The 21924-nt window shown below is 35.2% G+C and overlaps 1 protein-coding gene across 6 annotated transcripts in view; it reads left to right on the top strand.

Annotated features, from left to right (window-relative positions):
- Positions 1-21924, top strand: part of ROCK2 (Rho associated coiled-coil containing protein kinase 2) — a 140247-nt gene that overhangs the window by 44563 nt on the left and 73760 nt on the right. For all 6 annotated transcript variants that reach the window (XM_032866852.1, XM_032866851.1, XM_032866855.1 and 3 more), the window contains exons 2-3: positions 12834-12915; positions 13891-13991. In XM_032866852.1, the coding sequence (XP_032722743.1) occupies positions 12834-12915; positions 13891-13991 (183 nt within the window). The remainder of the gene's footprint in view (positions 1-12833; positions 12916-13890; positions 13992-21924) is intronic.

Below are 21924 nucleotides of genomic sequence, written 5' to 3'. Positions count from 1 at the left end.
TCTTTCCCATTGCTGGTCCCCACCACTCACTTGTGCTCTCTGTAGCTCTCTGAAAAATAAATCTTGAAAAAAATAATAAGCTGGAAAAAATAATGTATTTTAATTAGTATTCTAATCATTCCTTTTGTCCCAGTTGCATATGAGATAATTATAGAAAGTTAGATTATAGAAGAAATATTATAAATTATTAATGCTTATGAATGAAATTCGTAGTGGACTTCATATAATTTTTAATTATAATCGGGGGGTGATATGATTAACTTTCCATTAGTTTTAGCCTTTAATAATTTGGGCCATAAGAGCCTATATAAGGAGTGGGTGAAGGGTGAACACTGCCATTTTCTTTTTTGTTTGTACTATTTGCATTTTAGTATTATCTTAAATCTGTGAATATATATATTGCATTCATTTTTCACATAGTTTTATTGAAGTATAATAGATAATCATACACATTTAAATTTTACAGTTCGGTAAACTGGACTAGACATTTGGTAAAGTGGTGTAGACATCTACACCCAAAATGGAATGTCTTAAATCTCCTTGGTAATCTTTCTACTAGAGAATTTTTAAAAAAATTTAATAGGTAATATCTACCCATGATAAGGTAAGGTACATGCAAACTGTAGAATGTCACACTTCAGTGAAAGCTAGTAAGAGTGGAATGTTACTGAAAACTCCTATATTAAACTTAAAAATTTTTTAAAGTTAAGTGAGCAAAATTGTAATTTTTCTTTCTTAGTGGATCATCTTATATACTCCCATTGAGTATATACACCCAACTTGGGAGATTTCTGAGGTCTGTTGGCTATCTGGTAGATACTTGGAAATATGGTACCAGATCGCAGTGTAGAGGTAGATAGAATTATCAGCCGTAGAAATTGCTTCTCAGAAGGAAGTTCAGAAATGTGTGTTTCATTACCTTTTCCTTTGAGCATAGGAGAAATTATGGTGATTTGTGAATTCTAGTTAAGGATGATTTAGGTTCAGTGTTTCAGGTAATTTTTTTTTAAACCAGAGTTATTAATATGTATCTAAATTGATGACAAGAAATTCTTATTCCTACCTGAGGTGGTGGTATTGTCAGAAATTGAGCACTGTGCAGATGAGTGATGTATGAAATGATAGTTGATAATGAGCCTTCGGAAACTCTAGATTTGCCTATGTTGTTTTCAGTTTGTTTTAGCAATGAGACCTTCTCTCTGCCAAATAATATATGGACTACCAAAAGGTAAAGCAGAGCAAAAAATAGTGTATTAGATTTCCTTGTGAAGACTTGTTTATCTTCTTTTATTTATACGGAGGTGTAGATAGGTGGACAAAAGAGATATGAGATATATACTTAATATAAAAGGTTTAAACATTTTTTCTAATATTAAGTTTGCAATTATTAAATTTTTTTTTCTAATTACTAAAAAATCCCCCCAGATGTGTAGAAGAAATATTGCTTCCTAGGTGAGGATGAAATATACCTTGCCTCTGTGGTTTCTATGGAGAAACTTATTTTAGTTTTTCAGTAAAAGTAGGTGGGCACTGAGTCTGCAAAGTTACATATATATTTAGAAGGGAAAAAGAGTGTGTACTTTAAAAACAACCACCAACTATTTTTTTGCTGACGTTTTCTTTCACTGTTTTCTAGTAGTAGTTGTATGGGTAGCAGAAATAGCTGCTTCTGGTTAGAACTTCTGTGTCTTATGTACCTAAATGGCTCTGTCTAAAAACACGTTTCCATTATCTGCATTCCTTTTTCAGTTTGATTTTTATGAGATTAAATGAGAAAGTGACTTTCCTTGGCACAAATTAGGTGCTCAATGTATGCTGATTTCTTGATGTGATTTATGGGTATATATTTTTGCCATCTGATTTTTCAGGAGAGCTTGGTACTTGGTTGTGCCTTCAGAAAAGTTCATTGTTTATATTTGATTAATAATTGACCAGAGAACTGAGGATAGTATGTCTCTCTCTATAATGATATGATACTGGAATATTTCCAGCCATTGCTTTTTTGTGGGACATAAAATAAAAGATTTAGATGTCTATAGTTTTAAAAAATACTAATAGGAACTATAGTGACATAACAAAATCTACTAAGAGGCAAGAATAATTTTGTGTTTGAAATTCCTTTAATTCCATCTCATTCACCTGTCAGTTCAGTTGTCTACTTCTTATCTGTAATTGCTGAGGTGGTTTTAAGGGTTATAAGAATATGTATAAGAAACATTTTTTTTTTCACCTGGAAGATGTGATATAGAGTATAACGTTTTATGATTCCACGTTACCCCTCCTGTCCCAGCACTTCAAACACAAATAAGTATTTAAAAGTGAAGGATAAGTTGCTATAATAGAAAGCCTTGATTGAAATTTTGCAAACTTGAGGATGAGTTTCTTACTCATTTTTATCTCATGGTGTAATCAACACCTAAGTCAGGATGAGGGGGGTTCTAGAGTATTGGTAAAATTCATCAGCCCCACACCCTTTATCATGTTTTTCATGATGTTTCTACTACTTTTCTGTATAAAATTTTAAACAGAGTTTTAAGGAAATCACATTTGCTTTTTAGTTACCTAATTTATATTTGAACATCATTAATTAGTAAGAAATGGGATATGTTAAATGTGTTTCTGTTGGGAACTTTAATTATAGTTTTGTTCTCAAAGGAACTCCGTATCCTTCATATGGCCAATTTAGTTAAATGTAATAATAGACACAAAAATGTAAAATACTTAGCAATAGATTTAGCAAGAAATATAAATAGAATATATATAAATAACACTTTACTAGAGTAAATAGAGAATTTAAGTTGATGGAGAGGCCTATCTTGCTTCTTGGATGGGAAGTCCGTTCTTCCCAAATTAATCTGTTAATCCCTGTAAAAATTCCAATTCAAAAATGAAACAAGATGGGATCGGGAGGGAGACAAACCATAAGTGACTCTTAATCTCACAAAACAAACTGAGAGTTGCGGGGGGGTTGGGGGGAGGAGGGTTGGGAGAGGGGGGTGGGGTTATGGACATTGGGGAGGGTATGTGCTATGGTGAGTGCTGTGAAGTGTGTAAACCTGGCGATTCACAGACCTGTACCCTTGGGGATAAAAATACATTATATGTTTATAAAAAAATAAAATTAAAAAAAAAATTCCAATTCAAGTTTTGGGCAGAAGCAACATTTATTTGAATTCCAGAGAGCTTTCAAGGAGAATAAGACCATATGATTTGTAGGAGGTGGAGAACAGTAAAAAGTTTTGGAATTTAAAATAGGATATGTTTTCAGTAGTGATATGGAGAGCTATAGATAATAAGTTTTCTGAAGTCTGAATTTATTAAAGTGTGTTCTGTAGTACCTTATATCTTGAACATTTAGATTTTACTATGACTTACAAAATGTACTACAGAAAACATTAGAATTTAGGGGAAGAAAAAAATAACCGTACAACTCCGTCTTGGTACCATATTCTCTATATTCACTTTGCTGTATTTCATTCAAAAATGTTCATATGCATAGTCCTATAAGTAGAATTATCATACATTCAATTTTATATTTTGTAATTTTCTTTTAACATTAATATTTAAAACAAATTTATTCATCTGTCAGAGAGAGAGAGAGAGTGAGTGAGAGCGTGCACAAGGCAGGGGGCGCAGCAGGCAGAAGGAGAAGCAGGATCCCTGCTGAGCAAGGAGCCCAATGTGGGACTCTGTCCCAGGACACCGGGATCATGACCTGAGCCAAAGGCCAGACACTTAACCAGCTAAGCCACCCAGGCGTCCCTTTACATTAATATTTTGTATTACTTTTTATATAGTCTTTATAGCCATCATTTTTAATGATTGCCTATTATAGCTGTAGCAAGCCTTAGTAAAATTATAGTTTTTCTTTTCCAGATTTTTACGTTGCTTTGAATTTCTCGCTATTAGAAATAATATTGTTCTTAACACTTACGTGTTGTAGGTAATCTTTCCCAGATTTTAAGTGGCTGAAATAAAATTTCAAGCTGTATAAAGTTGAAATAAGATTGAAAACTACTTGGGAATAAAAAGACTTTGTTAAGTTGATTACCATATATGTGCATTCATAACAAAAATAGATACAGTGACAAGTACTTTTCAGACTTAACCCTTGTTTCATTTGGCTTCATAAACAATACTTGGTTGGTTGTCAGACTAGCCCTGTGATTTAGATATTGTCTTATACAGATGTTGAAAATGAACCTTTAAGAATTAAAAGAGTTATGGCATTAAGTTAGTAATGAAACTGTTCTTGGTTCCACCTGTTAGAATCAAAGATGTGCTGATAGGGGGCGCCTGCGTGGCTCAGGTGGTTAAGCGTACTGCCTTCAGCTCAGGTCATGATCCTGCAATTCCCAGGATCAAGTTCGGTATACTAGCTCCGAGGAGAGTCTGCTTCTCCCTCTGAGCTTCTCCCCTCTCATGCTCTCTCTTACTCTCTCTTTCTCTCAAATAAATAAATAAAATCTTAAAAAGAAAAAAAGATGTGCTGCTAGGTTTAGATGTTAGAGTCAAATATAAAACACTTTTAAGTCTGCATCTTTTGAATTATGTAATCCCTATATGCAAAGTATGCATTTATGTGGTATTGAAAATAGTGGAAATAATAACAACAACTAACCTTCATTGAGTGGTTGCTCGATCATATGGATAGGGTCTGCTTGGGGATGAAACTGAAATTTTAACTTCCCAACTTGTGGAAATGATCTTCTGTATTTAGGTTCTTGGTGGGTGGAAATCATATGGGTAAACTTCTAGTTATGAAATGAAAGAGATGATTCTGTTGGTTTAATTACCTAAACAACTGGCCGGAAACAGGTTTGGAGGACTGTTCTTTTTCTCTGACTGTAAATGTGACCAAGTTGTTTTACCTTTTATTAAGCAAAGTAGTAGTTAACAAAACTTTGTTTTACTTTCAAAATTTGAAGAATGCTGGAATAGCTCTATTGTTAGAGTGGCTTGTCTCTCTTCCTCTCTGTCTAGACATAAATCCACAAAGATATAATAAATGTTGCTTTGTGTTGTTGGCCACTATCATCTCCAACGTCCCTATTTACTATTATTACTATTATTACTATTGGTAGTAGTATTAATATTTTCTTTGTGTAATTGTTACCTTGAATGAGCAGGAGTTTTTTGGGGATGGGGGAAGGAGAGTCCCAAAGTCTATATATGATACTTAATTTTATAAGTTATAGATATGCAAAATATTTTTAAGTCTGGTTTGTTTACAGTCAGTATTAGAATAGCAACTCTGATTTTATCTGCTAGTAGTTTTTCAGCCTAATCCCAGTATTAAGTAGGAATAGGATTCAGCCAGATGACATATTAACTATTCTGATAATTTTATAATGGGGAGGTAAGTTACTGATTTTCTCTTTTATTCTACAGGGAGCAGTAAAATACTGTATATGCCTTGAGGAGGAGAACCTTGTTTTTAAAAGAAAAGATAACAATTACTGATTTATAAACCAAAATATAGTTATAAAATTTGATGTTAATTTTATTCACGTGTTTCTGAACAATATACTACATATAATGAATAGTACTTTGATTCATATCTTCCCATTGACTTAATATTTTTAGCAGGAAAAATTTAGAATCCAGGTAAAATTTAAAAATACTAATAATTACTTGAAGCAGCATTAAACCCAGTCCCAACCCTGCTATTTTCTAACTGCAACTCTGAGAAACTAAGTTCTCCAAGCTTAATTTCTTCAGTTAAAAAAATGATGTTAATAACACCTACTTCTACAGTCAATGTGGCAAATTCAGTGAATTACATGAGGTGATATATAGAAGGTGTTTGACACAGTGTCTGTTATGCCTGTCTGTATTATTATCAACATAGGGCACTCTCACCATTGGTACTGTTATTAACTCTATACTTAATTTTTTTTACTGATTGTTTTTTAAAACTTTAATGAAATCAATTATGTGATTCTTTGCACATTCTTTTAAAAATTAAAGTATGTTGTAGTTCGTGAGTGTCTCATAGAGATTTCAGTCTTTTAGCACCAGGACTGGGGCCAGGCTGAGGCCTGTGAGGCAATCACCATAGGCACAAAACTTAAGGGGGTGCCAAAACCCCAGCATAATCAAGATAAACAATATTTTATCACAATACTTAGTAAATGCAGAAAACCATCATGAACAAAATATAAAAATCAAAATATTAAATAAAGGTAGGAACTGGGAGAATGCTGTGCCAAGAGCTCTACCTGGCTTCCAAGATAACACAAATCTTGATTTTTTTTCTTTCTTTACTGATTCCTTCTTAGTACTCTGTTCTTCTCAATCTCTTAATATTGGTATATCCCAGGACTCAGTTCCTTGATCCTTTTTCACTTGTCTGTACTCACTCCTTTAGTGATCTTCCTCAGTTTTATAGCTTCACGTATTACCATTTGCTGACAACTCATAATTTTATACAATTTTCAGCTATGAGTTATGTTGTGTGCTGCATTTAACAATTGGAATTCCTAGAATCGTGTCTCCATCGTTTTTCCTTTACCACTTCAGGCGATCCGGGTTGGTGAAGTCTTTCCAGACTTTTTCCTTTTTTGGGAGGTGAAGGAGAGGAATACCTTTTTTTTGGACATTTTAAAAACAGATATTTAGAAGCAATATATAGTGAAAGTGAAAACAAGCCCAGTACTTCATTCTTTCTTGACAATTAAAATTTAAAAGGCTCTTCATTCAGGAAAAGTTAGGAAAATAGGAAATTACATATGTATTTTCCACCATGATAGTTATAATGGGAGAAGTTGGGTGTTGGCTTGTACCCATTTATTCTGGCAGACAGTACTGTAATGCACTGTTTGCCTTCCTCTGATGCTAACTGTTCACATACAGACAACCACAGTCCAGTATCGGAGCTGATTCACGTTTATCAGCCAGTAGTATTAGAGATGTAACTGGGCAAGCTCTGGGAGCTTAGCTTGAAGACTTGATTGACATCTATATCTGACATACCTAGTTAGGCAGTTTTGTATAAAACTTGGGCTTTTTCAGTCTCTTTTAGGGGCTGGGATTTTTATCTCAGCTTGTGTTTTCCCAGTGATCAGTCTGGTTTTGGCCCTTTTACCACATTTTGACCCTTTTAATTCTCTGTCATTAGTTTTACTATTCCCTGCCCTGAAATCCTCTAGATGTTTGTGCCTTTGGCTCCTATTTATTATTCAGCATTTTTCTCTCTGGTCCTTGAATATTTTGTGGCGCTGGTGTTTTGTTTTGTAATAGCACTTTTAAATGTTCTCTTTAAAAAAACTTTTACGGGCACCTGGGTGGCTCAGTGGTTTAAGCCTCTGCCTTCAGCTCAGGTCGTGATCTCGGGGTTCTGGGATCGAGCCCCGCATCGGGCTCTCTACTCAGCGGGGAGCCTGCTTCCCTCTCTCTGCCTACTTATGATCTCTCTCTGTCAAATGGATAAATTCTTTAAAATAAATAAATAAATGAATGTATGTATGTATGTATGTATGTATGTTCTCTTTAAAAAAACTTTTATGGGCACCCGGGTGGCTCAGTCTGTTAAGCATCTGACTCTTTTTTTTTTTTTTTTCCAAATTGTTTTTTTTTTATTAATTTTATTTTTTATAAACATATATATATTTTTTCCCCAGGGGTACAGGTCTGTGAATCACCAGGTTTACACACTTCACAGCACTCACCATAGCACATACCCTCCCCAATGTCCATAACCCCACCCTCCCTCTCCCAACCCCCCTCCCCCCAGCAACCCTCAGTTTGTTTTGTGAGATTAAGAGTCACTTATGGTTTATCTCCCTCCCAATCCCATCTTGCTTCATTTACTCTTCTCCTACCCCCTTAACCCCCCATGTTGCATCTCCTCTCCCTCATATCAGGGAGATCATATGATAGTTGTCTTTCTCCGATTGACTTATTTCGCTAAGCAAAGCATCTGACTCTTGATTTCAACTCAGGTCATGATCTCAGGGTTGTGAGATCCTAGCCCGGTGTTGGGCTCTATGCTGGGCATGGAGCCTGCTTAGGATTCTCTCTCTCTCCCTCTCCCTCTGTCCCTTCCCCCAGTTGATGCCCCCCCCCCGCATGGAGCCTGCTTAGGATTCTCTCTCTCTCCCTCTCCCTCTGTCCCTTGACCCCAGTTGATGCCCCCACCAAAACAAACCAAAGCAAAACTCTTAAATGTTATCCTATGATTTCTATGCTTTTGGAAGTGATGAAAGGGACAAATAGTGTTAATTTTCTTAAATTAACACTTAATAGTGTTAATTTTCTTTTTTTAAGATTTAAGATTTTAAGATTTGAAGTTTTGGTTAGTTTGGAATTCTTTTAAAAATTTCTTTATCTCAGCTAGTAGCACTTTTTAAGAAGAGAATCAGAGTTGAAATCACAGACGCTGAAAAAAAAATCTTACTACCTAAGGTTTATGTAAAACTACATAACAAGGAAGGTCATAGACATAGATAGGCTTTCATTTATTTCCTGAGCTAACCCAGGCACTGGATCTCAGTATTAATTTCTGTACTGAAAATACTGGTATCTTAAAAAAATAATTTGTTTCTTAATAAGTGATACTAAGTAGGATACATTTCAAATGTGAAAATTTATAAATATAAAACCTCATGTGTAAATTTAAGTTTTTAAGTATATATTACCCCCTACATTTTCTTCGAATATAAATTTTTAGCAGATTAAAGTATAGTATCATTCAGAAATACTATATAAAAATAAAACAATGTACAAATGAGGTAGTATTTGATCTTTAAAAAATGGCTTAAAAAACAAAATGAAATTATTGATGAGTTGAATACTTGCTGTAATGTTAGAACTGCTGAGAAAGCTCTCTGACTCTACACGGGTGGGGGATGTTATAGGAAAAATTTATAAACTATTTCAGGATTTTCTTCTCGACTGTTTAATCTTTACATAATCCCATCTTTTTATGATAACTTGTGGAGAGGATGTGGGGTAAGCGAGGATTTAATCATTTTACTAATGTGAAGCTAGTAGCATTTACTAACGTGAAGCTAGTTCTTTTTTCCAAAGGATTTTTTTCTTCATAATGTGTAGATGGAGATTTTAATGTAGTTACTTTTAACATATCTGTATGAAGTGTTGATATTCCATTTGAAAAGTCTCTGAACGAGAGGAAGATACTTATTCTTGTAGTAGAAGCTTTTGCCTTGTCAATTAAAATTTTTCTTCTTGTGGAGGTTAATGGAGGTATAGAAAAAGGCTTTCCAAATAAATGTACCTTTCTTTGATTTATAGTCATTAATTATATATATAATCTAAAAATATAAGTCATTCAGATTTTACATTTTAAACTTACTAAAATAGCAAAATTATACCAAAGAGATACAGCAATAATTTGGTACTTAATAGCCTACTATGCTAAATGCTGGAATCCTTAGAAAGCAGTTTGACTGCCCTAGAGAGGGGAATTTTGGGTATGTGTGAGATCTCAAAGTATGAAAGTTACATTCTTAACTTCACTAGAAATTGGATATTTATTACTATTTTTTTTAGTGTTTTTTTTTCTTTGTTTGAGAATCAAGATTGCATTTCTGATTTTCCCCCTTCTCAGATCCCTAAAAGGCATCTTTATTGTTGTTTTATTTTTTGTAATCCTTCAGCTTTTTAAGCTCCCTATTTTCTCTTCCAGGCTCTGGTCAGTGTTAGTCTGGTTGTTGAGACTAGGGGGGATGAGTTATATATATTGGACCTTTAGTGTTGGGTAGTATTTGATATGTCATTTCCTAGTAGCATGACCTTGGAAAAGTCAAAGTCTCTTAACTTAAGTCTTAATTTATTTTTAGAATGAAGAATATTTCTTCATGCCCTCTTCAGAGTTACTTGGAGATAAAACATTATATGCAATAATGTTTTAGAAATACTGTTACCTTCACAAGCGTGTCCTTTGAATAAAGACTTTTTTTCTTACTATTTTTTTCACCTCCAGCAAATTATATGTAGCTACTTTTTCTTATTTTGATTATAAATTTAATGTGGGCTTATTGTAGAAAGTATGAAAAATATAGGAAACTTTAAAAAATAGAAATCTGAATAATGCATCATCCCATTTTTATGTTTTTAAGGGAAATTTAGTTTTGAGGCTGAGTTCCCTGAGGGGAAGAATACTTAGTGTCATATTTATTGTTGGATTTTTTAAAGAGATTTTATTTATTTATTTGACACAGAGAGAGATCACAACGTAGGCAGAGAGGCAGGCAGAGAGAGAGGGGGGAAGCAGGCTCCCTGCCGAGCAGAGAGCCCGATGTGGGGTTCGATCCCAGGGCCCTGAGATCATGACCTGAGCCAAAGGCAGAGGCTTAACCAACTGAGCCACCGCGATGCCCCATTGTTGGATTTTTCTGTTCTTTGTGTGCATTAGGCAAAAAAATAATGCTTGTTGAGTGAATTTTCTTATGTGGGTGAATTTTTTTTATGATGTAAATTTTAGGTGTATAGCTTTATAATTTGACATGTGTATACACTACAAAGTGATCACCACCACAAGTCTAGGTACCATTCATCACCATAGACTTGGCTCCCTTTACCACTTTTGTTCACCCCCCAAGCCTCTTCCCTTCTGGTAACCACTAGTCTGCTCTCTGTATCTGCAAATTTGTTTTTGTTCTATTTTGTTCATTTGTTCATTTTTTTTAAGATTCCATATGTAAGTGGAATCATAGGGTATTTGTCTTTCTCCATCTGACTTATTTCACTTAGTATAATATCCTCAAAGTCCATCCACGTTATTGCAAATGGCAAAATTTTATTCATTTTTATGGCTGAGTGGTATTCTATTGTATATATACTATCTTTTTTATCCATACACCTGTTGGTGGCCACTTGGTTGTTTCTGTATCTTGTCTATTGCAGATAATGGTGCAGTTAGCTTAGGGTGCATGTATCTTTTCAGATAGGTGTTTTCATATTCTTCACATCAGTACCCAGAAGTGGAATATCTGTTTCACATTGTAGTTGTTAATTTTTTGAGGAATCTCCATATTGTTTTCCACTGTGGCTCTGCCAATTTACAATCCCATCAGAAGTGTGAGAGGGTTCCTTTTTCACCACATCCTCTCCGACATGTTATTTCTTGTCTTTGATAATAGCTATTCTAATAGGTATTAGGTGATGTCTCATTATGGTTATGATTTGCATTTCCCTAATTATTAGTGATGTTCATCTATACAGGTCATCTGTATATCTTCTTTGGAGAAATGTTTCTTCAGATCCCCTACCCATTTTTTAAATCAGGTTTTGGTTTTTTTGTTGTTGAGTTATATGATTTCTTTAATTATTTTAGGATAATAACCCCTTATTAGATATGTGGTTGGCTGACCTTCTCCTATTCAGTAGGTTTTCTTTGCTGTGTAGAAGCTTTTTGTGTAGTCCCATTTTGTTTATTTTTGTTTTTCATTCCTTGCCTATGGAGTTAGATACACAAAGATGTTACTAAGACCTATGTTAAGAAGCTTACCACCTGTGTTTTCTTCTAGGAATTTTATGGTTTTCAGGTCTTACATTCAAGTCTTTAATCCATTTTGAGGTAATTTTTGTGTATGGTGTAAGATAGTGGTCTAGTTTCATTACTTTGCATGTAGCTACCCTGTTTTCCCAACACTGCTTATTGAAGAGACTGTCCTTTCTCCATTATAGGTTCTTCCTCCTTTGTCAGAGATTAAGTATCCATATATGTGTTAGTTTATTTCTGGGCTTTCAATCTGTTCTGTTGCTGTGTCTGTCTGTTTTTGTACCAATACCATACTGTTTTGATTACTATAGCTTTGTAGTATAGTTTGAAATCTGGGTGCATGATGTCTCCAGCTTTGTTCTTCTTTCTCAAGATTGCTTTGCCTCTTTGGTACCTTTTGTGGTTCCATACAAATTTTACAGTTATTTGTTATAGTTCTCTGAAATATGCCATTGGAGTTTTGATAGGTATTCCTTTGAATCTGCAGATTGGTTGGCTGGTATGAACATTTTAACAATGTTAACTCTTTTAATCCTTAGGTAGAGAATATCTTTCCATTTATTTGTTTCTTCCGTTTCTTTCATGACTGTCTTAGAGTTTCCAGTGTGCAGGTCTTTCATCTTGGTTAAATTTATTCCAAGGTGTTTTTTTCTTTTTGATGCATTGTAAATGCAATTATTTTCTTTAGTCTGTATTCGTTAAAGTCAGAAGCTTGGCGAAATTTTCCTGGACATTTGAAGAGAGAGAGGAAGACATCTGACTAGCAAAAATAATAGAGGATACATATTTTCTTTTTAAGATTTTATATTTAAGTAATCTTTACACCCTCTGTGGGGCTCAAACCCATAACCCTGAGATCAAGAGTCATATATTCTACCAACTGAGCCAGCCAGGCACCCCAGGGGATGCATATTTTAAAATGACATTTTTCTAGGGACACGTGGGTAACTCAGTCTTTGGTTAAGCATTCTTGACTTCTGATTTTGGCTCAGGTCATGATCTCAGGTTGTGAGATTGAGCTTGGCCTCTGACTCCATGCTGGATGTGAAGCCTGCTTAAGATTCTCTGTCCCTCTTCTAGTGCCCCTCCCCACCTCTCCAAATAAATAGACAAACAAAGACCTACATACACAAATGACATTTTTCTATTGGCTAAAATAACAAATGAAAACATGATAGGATCATTCATAATATTTTCTAGCAGAAGTTAGCAAACAAGTTAGGGCTGTTAGATACAGAGCTACTGAGCAATTTCATATCAAAATGGATTGATAGCAAGAAAAGCTTATAACAAAATTTTAAGACTTTTTTGAATATTTGGAAATTGTAACAACTTTCTTTTTCCTTTTCTATTTTCTGTTAAACAGGATGGCTTAAATTCCTTGGTCCTTGATTTGGATTTTCCTGCCTTGAGGAAAAACAAGAATATAGATAATTTTTTAAATAGATGTGAGTAAACTTTATATTTGATCCTATCACTATACTTTTGATGAGATTTATATTACAGTTTATAATTTGTTAACCTTAAATATTTTTTAGTTTGCTATTTGGTTTGTTTTTAAATTACAAGGATTTTTTATTTTCAAAGCAAAACTGCAGAACTAGTTGCAGTTTGTAAAGTAGGTAAAGTTCAAGATTTTGTATAAATTATTGAGACTAATGATTTCAGGATAGGTTATGGCAGTTCAAAGAGCACTTCTAAATTAATATTAACAATATTAAGACTTAGGTTTACATTACCCAGGAGACTTAATGAGCTTTATGTTTGTATAAATGTAGACATTTCAGTCTAGCTAATGAAAGATAATGTGATAACAATTATTGTTGTATATGCAGTAACTTAATATTTGCCAGTATTGATGTTGCCGTGAAGGTGTAAATGAAGTCGAATTCTAAGGATAGATTCTCAAAAATAATTCAGTATTTAGTAAGCAACACAGTGAGCTTTTTAAGTTGGAATTGTCAGAGACTGGGCTGTTTTCATAATTAAATAATCTTGACTAGTTACCATATCTATCATATGTGATTACTACCTTTCAAAGAAGTAGCTTCTGAAATTTATTACTAAGATTAGCCTTGTAGGTAATGTCATAGCAGCTCTTTGCCATGATTCACAATGCGCTCTAGGACTGTGTGGGTCATCACTGTTTAGCTGTCCTCTTGTCAAGCAACAGAGTCAGAAATGAAGTAGCTTCACTGCTGCTTTTTGGTAGTTAGTAATGTTTGTTTTATATGTGTTAATAAACTGTAGAGTTTTGGTTCTTTGATGTAAAGTTAGTATGTATCTTACATTTTAAAATAGTAACCTTCGAAAACTGACAGATTTAGCAAAAAACTGAATACAGTTTCTTGAACTAAAAATCTGCTTACAAATATAGTAATTATTGAAAAGTATTGCTTATAAATTTGATCTTTTAATTACAGATGAGAAAATTGTGAAGAAAATCAGAGGGCTACAGATGAAGGCTGAAGACTATGATGTTGTGAAAGTTATTGGAAGGGGGGCTTTTGGTGAAGTGCAGCTGGTAAGAATGTGTCGTTCTGTGCTGTTATTTTATTTTTAAAGCGGGGTTTTGTGTGGTATCAGTAGCCTCTGAGTAGATCTTATTTTTTTTTTAAAGGTTTTATTTATTTATTTGACAGAGATCACAAGTAGGCAGAGAGGCAGGCAGAGAGAGAGGGAGAGAGAGGAGGAAGCAGGCTCCCTGCTGAGCAGAGAGCCCGATGTGGGACTCGATCCCAGGACCCTGGAATCATGACCTGAGCCGAAGGCAGAGGCCTTAACCCACTGAACCACCCAGGCGCCCCAGAGTAGATCTTATTTTTATGCCCGGCCACGCCAGAATTCGTTTTGTGAGCTCGGTCAAGTTATTCCGTCTCCGAGAACCTGAGTGTCTTCATCTGTAAAAGGAGGCACTGGTAATCGGTAAACCCCGGGTCTCTTCCAGCTCTGAAACCCTGAGATTTAGAATGTGCTAGGCCGGCTTGATTTCACACATTACCTACTAGCAGCCAATATTCCCCAAGAACTGTTGTGTTTTTATTTACTATGTTAAGACTAATAACATTTTTCTTTATTAGCTGAGATTTATTGAGATATATTAGAAACCCAACAAAGACATTTTTTAAAAAGATTTTATTTATTTATTTGACAGAGAGAGAGAGTGACAGTGAGAGAGGGGACACAAGCAGGGGGAGTGGGAGAGGGAGAAGCAGTCTCCCTGCAGAGCAGGGAGCCCATGCGGTGCTTGATCCCAGGACCCTAATCTGAGTCAAAGGCAAACACTTAATGACTGAGCCACCCAACAGAGGTGCCCCCAACAAAGACATTTTAATATGAAATTTATCTTTGCAGGCAAAAGTGGTACCAACCGGAAATATTCTACATGTTTGTAATCAATATTGCACTTACATATTAATTAGGAACTGTAATGATATTCCTGTTTTCATCACTTGAGTATGAAACTCCGCTTTTTTATGCTTACAAATTATTGTCTTTGGCCAAATTATGGGGTCAGATTCTGTTTTTCACTCCAACAGTGTTCTACTCTATTTGATGGAGCTTGAGAAAAGGACTGCTCACTGTGTGTTAGTACGGCTTCTCTGGGAACAAGTCATGACAGACTAACTTTATCTTTGTCATCTCTTTCATTTCTTCTTTCTTTAATAGGTTATATTGAACTTGTAGATCAGGGTAGTGTAATAGGTGTGATATACATCTGTTAGATATTTGTAAAAGTCTGTTAGGGGCGTCTGGGTGGCTCAGTGGGTTAAAGCCTCTGCCTTTGGGTTACTAGGTCATGATCCCAGGGTCCTGGGATCCAGCCCCGCAGGGAGCCTGCTTCCCTCCCTCTCTCTCTGCCTGCCTCACTGCCTACTTGTGATCTCTGTCTGTCAAATAAATAAACAAAATCTTAAAAAAAAAAAAAAAGAAAAAGTCTGATATACTTAAGAGGATATGGAAAAATGCCAATGAATAAGGAGATGAGTTAGGCAGCATTATAACTAATAGCTGTTTCTAAGGAGGCTGAGGAAGGCATAAGTGGTGCCTTGGACAGAGATCCCCAGGGATCTGTTTGTTCTCTCTTCTTCTCTTCAGGGTTTTATTAATGAGGCACTTATTGTATGGAGGCAATGGTGACATGTTGAATAATTTTACTAATGAGTTAAAGCTGAAGTATGAGAATGCTTTCAGATGAGAAGCCAAAATCTGGAAGTTGGGAAGGTCATTGGCTAGATAGAAGAAGTGAAATTTAACCTGTACTTAGGATGTGAAGAACTCAAGGAGTAGATTCCTTAACAGTAATTATGAATCAAAGAACAATTTTCCTTGAATGTAAACCAAGCAAGAATCATTGGTGATGTGGCTGCCCAAAATACTAAAGAAAGATTGGATTGTTTTGATACAGGTTTTTTCTATTTTGAGATGATTGGGCCATGCCGCGTCATTTATTCATTCTAGATGCTCTGTTACCCTGTTTTAAAGGGCACATAGATAGAGAGTACTCAAGGGATGAAATGCTCAGGGACTTGCAACAATGCCATTTGAGGTGTGGCGGAGGGAATTGAGAAGTTAACTCGGAGATTTGAGGAGTGGGCTGCCTTTGAAAGTAATAGGGTTTTTGTTTGTTTTGTTTTTAGTCAGTGAAAGTGGTGAAGTTTTGGCTGTTAGAATTCCCATGGGGCAAGGGTCAGAGATTAGATTTTGAGTTATGGGAGGTCTTGTAAGATAGGGAAAATATAAAGTAATCGAATCCTACTTCTGCCCTGGTCTAACTCAAAGAGTTATTTATTAAAAAATAAATAAGCCTAGTTATAGTGTTCCCTAAGTGTTCACCACTGTTACTATAGGCTATTTGATACAAAGATTCATACTATAAGTATGTAGAATAAATACATTGTTTCTTCATACTGAGGATTCAGTGTAGATAAAGAGGAAAGACTAGAATTTGGAGTTTTGTTTTTGGAAGGAAATATGGCAGATCCTGACTTGTCATATTTTTATGGCAATGTGGTCAATTGCTCTGTTTTAGGTGAATTTGATCATTCAACTTCAGTACATTCAAGAAAGGAAAAGAAAAGGCTTCTGTTATTGTTAATTTTCCACTCTGAATTTTATTTTGTCCATAAAACATGTAGAAACAAAGTCACATGTTTTTAGAAATGAAAAATATTTTAACATTGCTTTAGTCTGATGACCTGACACAAGAACTTGGAACATGTGTGTTTTGGCTTTACCTCTTCGTTCTATTGGTGGGAACTTTTTTTTTTAGGGAATAAAACACTGTATATATATTTTTTAATTTTTAAAAAATTTTTTATTAACATATAAGATATTATTTGCCCCAGGGGTACAGGTCTGTGAATCATCAGGCTTACACATATCATAGCACTCTTGGTGGGACTTTTTAAAAGAAGGATGAGATTAAAAAGGAAAAGTCCCGAGTTCTTTCATAGTCTTTTAGAGTTGCTTTGTATGTTGTAGATAAATTGGTTTGACAGATCTGTAGGCAGTGTTCCACATTTGGCACATCCTTATGATTATGTTTTTCTAGTCATCTGAAGAAAGTTTTTACATAGGTGCAGATTTGTCTTTCCTTGTGAAATACTTTTTTGGTCAGGTTAAAAATACATTACCACAGAGGGCCCCACCAGTCAGTTTCTTTTTTCTTTTTAAAGATTGTATTTATTTGACCAAGAGAGACAGAGTTAACACAAGCAGGGAGAGTGGGAGAGGGAGAAGCAGGCTTCCTGCTGAGCAGGGAGATTGATACAGGGCTCAGTCCCAGGACCCTGGGATCATGACCTGAGCCAAAGGCAGACGTTTAACAACTGAGCCACCCAGGTGCCCTCAGTAGTCAGTTTCTAAAAAAAAATTCTTGTTGTGAAAGTAACTTTACTATGTCACAGCAGCTATACCACAGTGTTTAAGAGCTAGAGTCAGACTACCTGCAGTTGGATTCTAACTCTCTGAGGAGCTGTCAGTGCAAACAAGTTACTTAATCACTCTGTGCCTCAGTTTCTTATCTGTTAAATGAAGATAACAATAACAATTATACCCCATAGAATTACTGGGAGAATTAAATGTAATTAAATTTGGAACAGTTCCTGGAATACAGTAAGTGCTTAGTAAATGTTAGCAGTTCATTTTCACACATAAAATGGTTCATTTATCCATCCATCAATGAATATTTAATTAGGATCTGTTACATTTCAGCGGCTATGCTAGCCTCTTAAAGATAAAATAGCATAGCTTCGATTTTTCTGCAAGTGATAGTTTTGTGGAGGCGTTTTACTTTAAACAAGTAAAGTATTTTTCAAATCATGATAAATACTGTGAAGGAAAAGATCTGGATGCTGTGAGAGAAAGATGGAGGGTTGTGCTTAATTCAGGTGTGGGTGTTAGGAAAGCCTCACTGTAAGAAAATGACACTGGAGTTATGATGTACAGGAGGAGTTAGTCACGTTAGTCACAGTATTCCTTTGGTTCGTTGATTAGCAAATGTTTGTTCAAGAAGAAATAGCATGGGAAAATGTCAGAAGTTAGGAAAGTGCCAAGTCGTTCAGTTTATTTGGGTGTAGATTTCCTCACCTGAAAAAGGCATTTTCTTACAGATTGAAAAGTTTTATAATTCAAGGAGGGCAAAATTGTTTGGCTTATTTCCTTTTTTCCTCTCTACAGAGGTGATGTACATTTATGTTTTTATATCATGAAAAGTCTGTGACATGGATGATTTTATCTGATATCACTTTTGTTTTTGGATTCTACTTTCTGGATTATTTATCACATCTCATTTTTATGGAAAATAATATTATTTAGTATAGTATATTGATTAAGAGCGGTACTTTGGAAGAATAGGCAAAATCAACTACTTCTGTTTCCATTCTACTGTCTATAGGTTTCTTGTCATCAAAACTTTAATTTCCTTATCTTGGAGTAGCATTAATAATAGAATTTAAGATTTTTTGTGAGGATTAAATTGCACTATGCTTGTGTGGTACTTACTGGGATCTGGCACATTATAGATGCTAAGTAAATATTATCTGTTGTCACTCTTGTCAGTTTCTGTGCATTTTTGAATTTAAATGTTTTAAATAAATAACCATAAGTCTCGCTCTGACTTTTATATATATGTATTGGTTTGCTAGAGCCACCATAACAAAATACCACCAGCTGTGGCTTAACCAACAGAAATTTATTTTCTCACAGTTCTGGAGGCTACAGTTTCAACATCAAGGTGTTTGCAGGTTTCATTTCTCCTAAGGCCTCTCTCCTTGGCCTGTGGATGGCCACCTTCTGTTGTGTCCTGACACAGTCTCTCCTCTGTGCTTGTATGTGCCTGGTGTGTCACTCTGTGTGTCCTAATTGTCTGTTCTTAGAAGCACACCAGTTACCTAATAGCCTCGTGTTAACTTAATCACCCCCTTCATGTCCCTGTCTCCAAATAAAGTCACATTCTGAGGTACTGGAGGTTAGGGTTTTATAATGTAACGGGCCAGGGGTCGTGTGCAGCATGTAGCACGTAGTCATCCCGTAATAGTGCGTATATATGTTGGGATGAACTTTTCAGTGAGATTACTTTTTTGAACAGATATGCATGCATACGTTGTTCATTTTTTTATGTTTGTTTATTTACTTACCTTGCACATAATCTTTTCTTTGAAAAACAAAGTTACAAATTCTAGCCTTGCAAATGTCTTCTTAAGGTAGATATTTAGTCTTGATCTCTATTAATAGAATTTACATTGTTCTTCAGTATTCCTTTGGTTAATTGATTAGCAAATGTTTGTTTAATGTCTGGTACCATTATAAGCATTAACAGTGTATTGTATAGGTAAACTACTCAGACAAGATACCTGCATTCATGGAGCTTTTATTTTGAGCTGCCTGCTATTAAAGTTTCAAAAAGAAATTGTGGTTTAGGTTCTAAAAATAGAGTTCTAAGTTAACTAAAACGTAGTACAGAATGTTATAGAAATTACCTAATTATGATTCTTAGTTTGGGGGAGATGTATTAAAAAAAAGGATTTCATAGTTAATAGTGGAAATATTTTTAGCATTTTTGTTTTTGAAGTTATATCTTCTTATTTTGGAGTTTGGGGACCTTATCTTTAGTTGGTTTTGTGATGTTGCCTACTCTTTTTTTCTTAACAAGAGCATTCATTAGGGGCACCTCAGTGGCTCAGTTAGGTGTCTAACTCTTAATCTCATCTCAGGTCTTGTCAGGGTCATGAGTTCAAGTCCTGTGTTGGGCTTCATGCTGGGTGTGGAAACTACTTAAAAAAAAAAAAAAAAGGAAGGAAAGAAAGAAAAGAAAAAAGTGTTCATTACATTTCCTGGTGATTGTTTTATGTAAAATTAAAGAACTTAATATATGAATGCATTCTCACTCTTAGAGGTCTAAGTTGCTTAGAATTGGGTAGAATAAAGTTTGGAAATCTCCTTTTCTCATGTCTTTATTTCATTGTCAAGCATAAAGGTAACTAGCCTTTTGGTATCCTTTTAGTACTTTGATAATTGGAAACATTTGGGAGCTGTTAACAAAACTAAGGTCAAATTATTTTAAGTGGACATTTATATTTTATTGTAATTATTTTCTTTCTAGGAGTTACAAAAATTGTATCAATGCTGATTATTCTCCCTTAAAAATAAAAATTATTTTATTTATACAACAGATATGTTCATAGTAGAATAAGAAAGTAAGCCATCATTATACTTTTTAAAATCCCTGATTATCCCACTACTTTTATTACTTTGATGTATAGTTTTCTGACTTCTAAAGGTATGTGTAATGTATGAGTGTCTTCTGTGTATTAAAGGATCATGTTATATAGTGGTTTTGTAATTTGTGGGTTTTTTATGTAACATTAAGGAATAACACACACTTTAGAGCAGTTAGAATTTTATACGCAGGCTTCTAAGCAACTTCTATGTAGTAACCAGTCTTCACAGCGCTCCTTTAGATAGACGTTATTACTGTCAGGCTCATTTGACAGATGGGCAAGTGCAGGTAGATAGGATGAACAACATGCCAAAGTTCACAGAACTAAGTGGTTGAACAGAGACTTGAATCCAGATAGAGGACTCCACAGTCGATTTTCTTCGTTGTATGGTCATAATCATTTTTCTGTGCCAACGAATACAGACTTTGTATGTTACCTTATTGTCTTCCTGGGGTTTCATTCTCCTCTTACTCTGCCTCTTATTAGTATTCAGTTCTTTTTCTTTTCTTGAAACACCACTCTTTCCTATGTTTCTGGTTCTTCTTTCTTAATTTCCTTAGTGGTTCATCCTCCATCTGACTTCTACTAAGTATAGTTCCAAAGGGTAGGCTCTTGTTTCTTTAATCTGCATTCTCTCCCAAGGTGCACTCTACCATTCCTGTGACTTTAAATATAATCTACATGATGTCAAGGCTCAGATTCATAGTTGCTGCTCAGAATTTTCTAGTTTGCTCTCTAAACTTATATTCATGATGGCTTATTTGGCATCTCCATTAAGATGTGTCATGTCTAAAATATGTGAAATTAGAATGTTTGATTCCTTCTCTAACTTACCCACAAATTTGTAACACATCTTAATAAATAAATGGCTCCACTATCACCCCTGTTGCTCATGCCAAAAAATTAGAAATCATTGATTTCTCTTTTATTCATTTCTTAAATTTAATTTTTCAGTAAGTCCTGTTCATAACAGTTCTCCAATCTGTTTTTTGGTGTTCACTGTCACCACTGTCATCCAAGATACCCTTTTCTTCTCAGTTGGGTACTGAGCGTCTCCCTTGTATTTTACTTTGTTTTCCACTTCTGCTAACAATGTCTCACCATTGGACTATTGATTTTGGATTGGCAGGTGCTGATGGAGAAACTATCAAAACCATGCTTGTTTAATCTGTAATTCATGCCATCTAGGCTCAGGTGGACCCACATTTACTGTTTCACTGACTGTTCTCCCCATACTTCATATTCTTGTATTTTCATGTATCGATACTGTCCCATTTTGGGTATGGGTATATAGTAGAATTAACTAAGGGCTTTTCTAACATGTTTTCTGTTTTCCTTATTTCCCCACCTGTCTATATCTTAGTATATGCAAAGGACAGGAAGCACAGGTCTATCTGCCCAATAGAACCTGCTGCCCATGTGAACTTTTCAAAATATATTCATTGTATCTCTCGTTTGCAATTCATGGCTCCCTTAACTACCAAGTGAAGCACGAAGTCTTCATCCTGGCCTTCTAGACCCCCCCTCCCTTTTTTTTTAAAGATACTATTTATTTCTTTGACAGACAGAGATCACAAGTAGGCAGGGAGGCAGGCAGAGAGAGGAGGAAGCAGGCTCCCCGCTGAGCAGAGAGCCCGATGTGGGGCTCAATCCCAGGACCCTGGGATCATGACCTGAGCCGAAGGCAGAGGCTTTAACCCACTGAACCACCCAGGTGCTCCTAGGCCCTTTTTA

This window comes from Lontra canadensis, unplaced genomic scaffold, assembly GCF_010015895.1.
Source record: "Lontra canadensis isolate GAN:19392208 unplaced genomic scaffold, GSC_riverotter_1.0 scaffold32, whole genome shotgun sequence".
NCBI lineage: Eukaryota > Metazoa > Chordata > Mammalia > Carnivora > Mustelidae > Lontra > Lontra canadensis.
The sequence above is the reverse complement of the archived record's forward strand: the minus strand, read 5'-3'. Positions and strand labels throughout refer to the sequence as shown.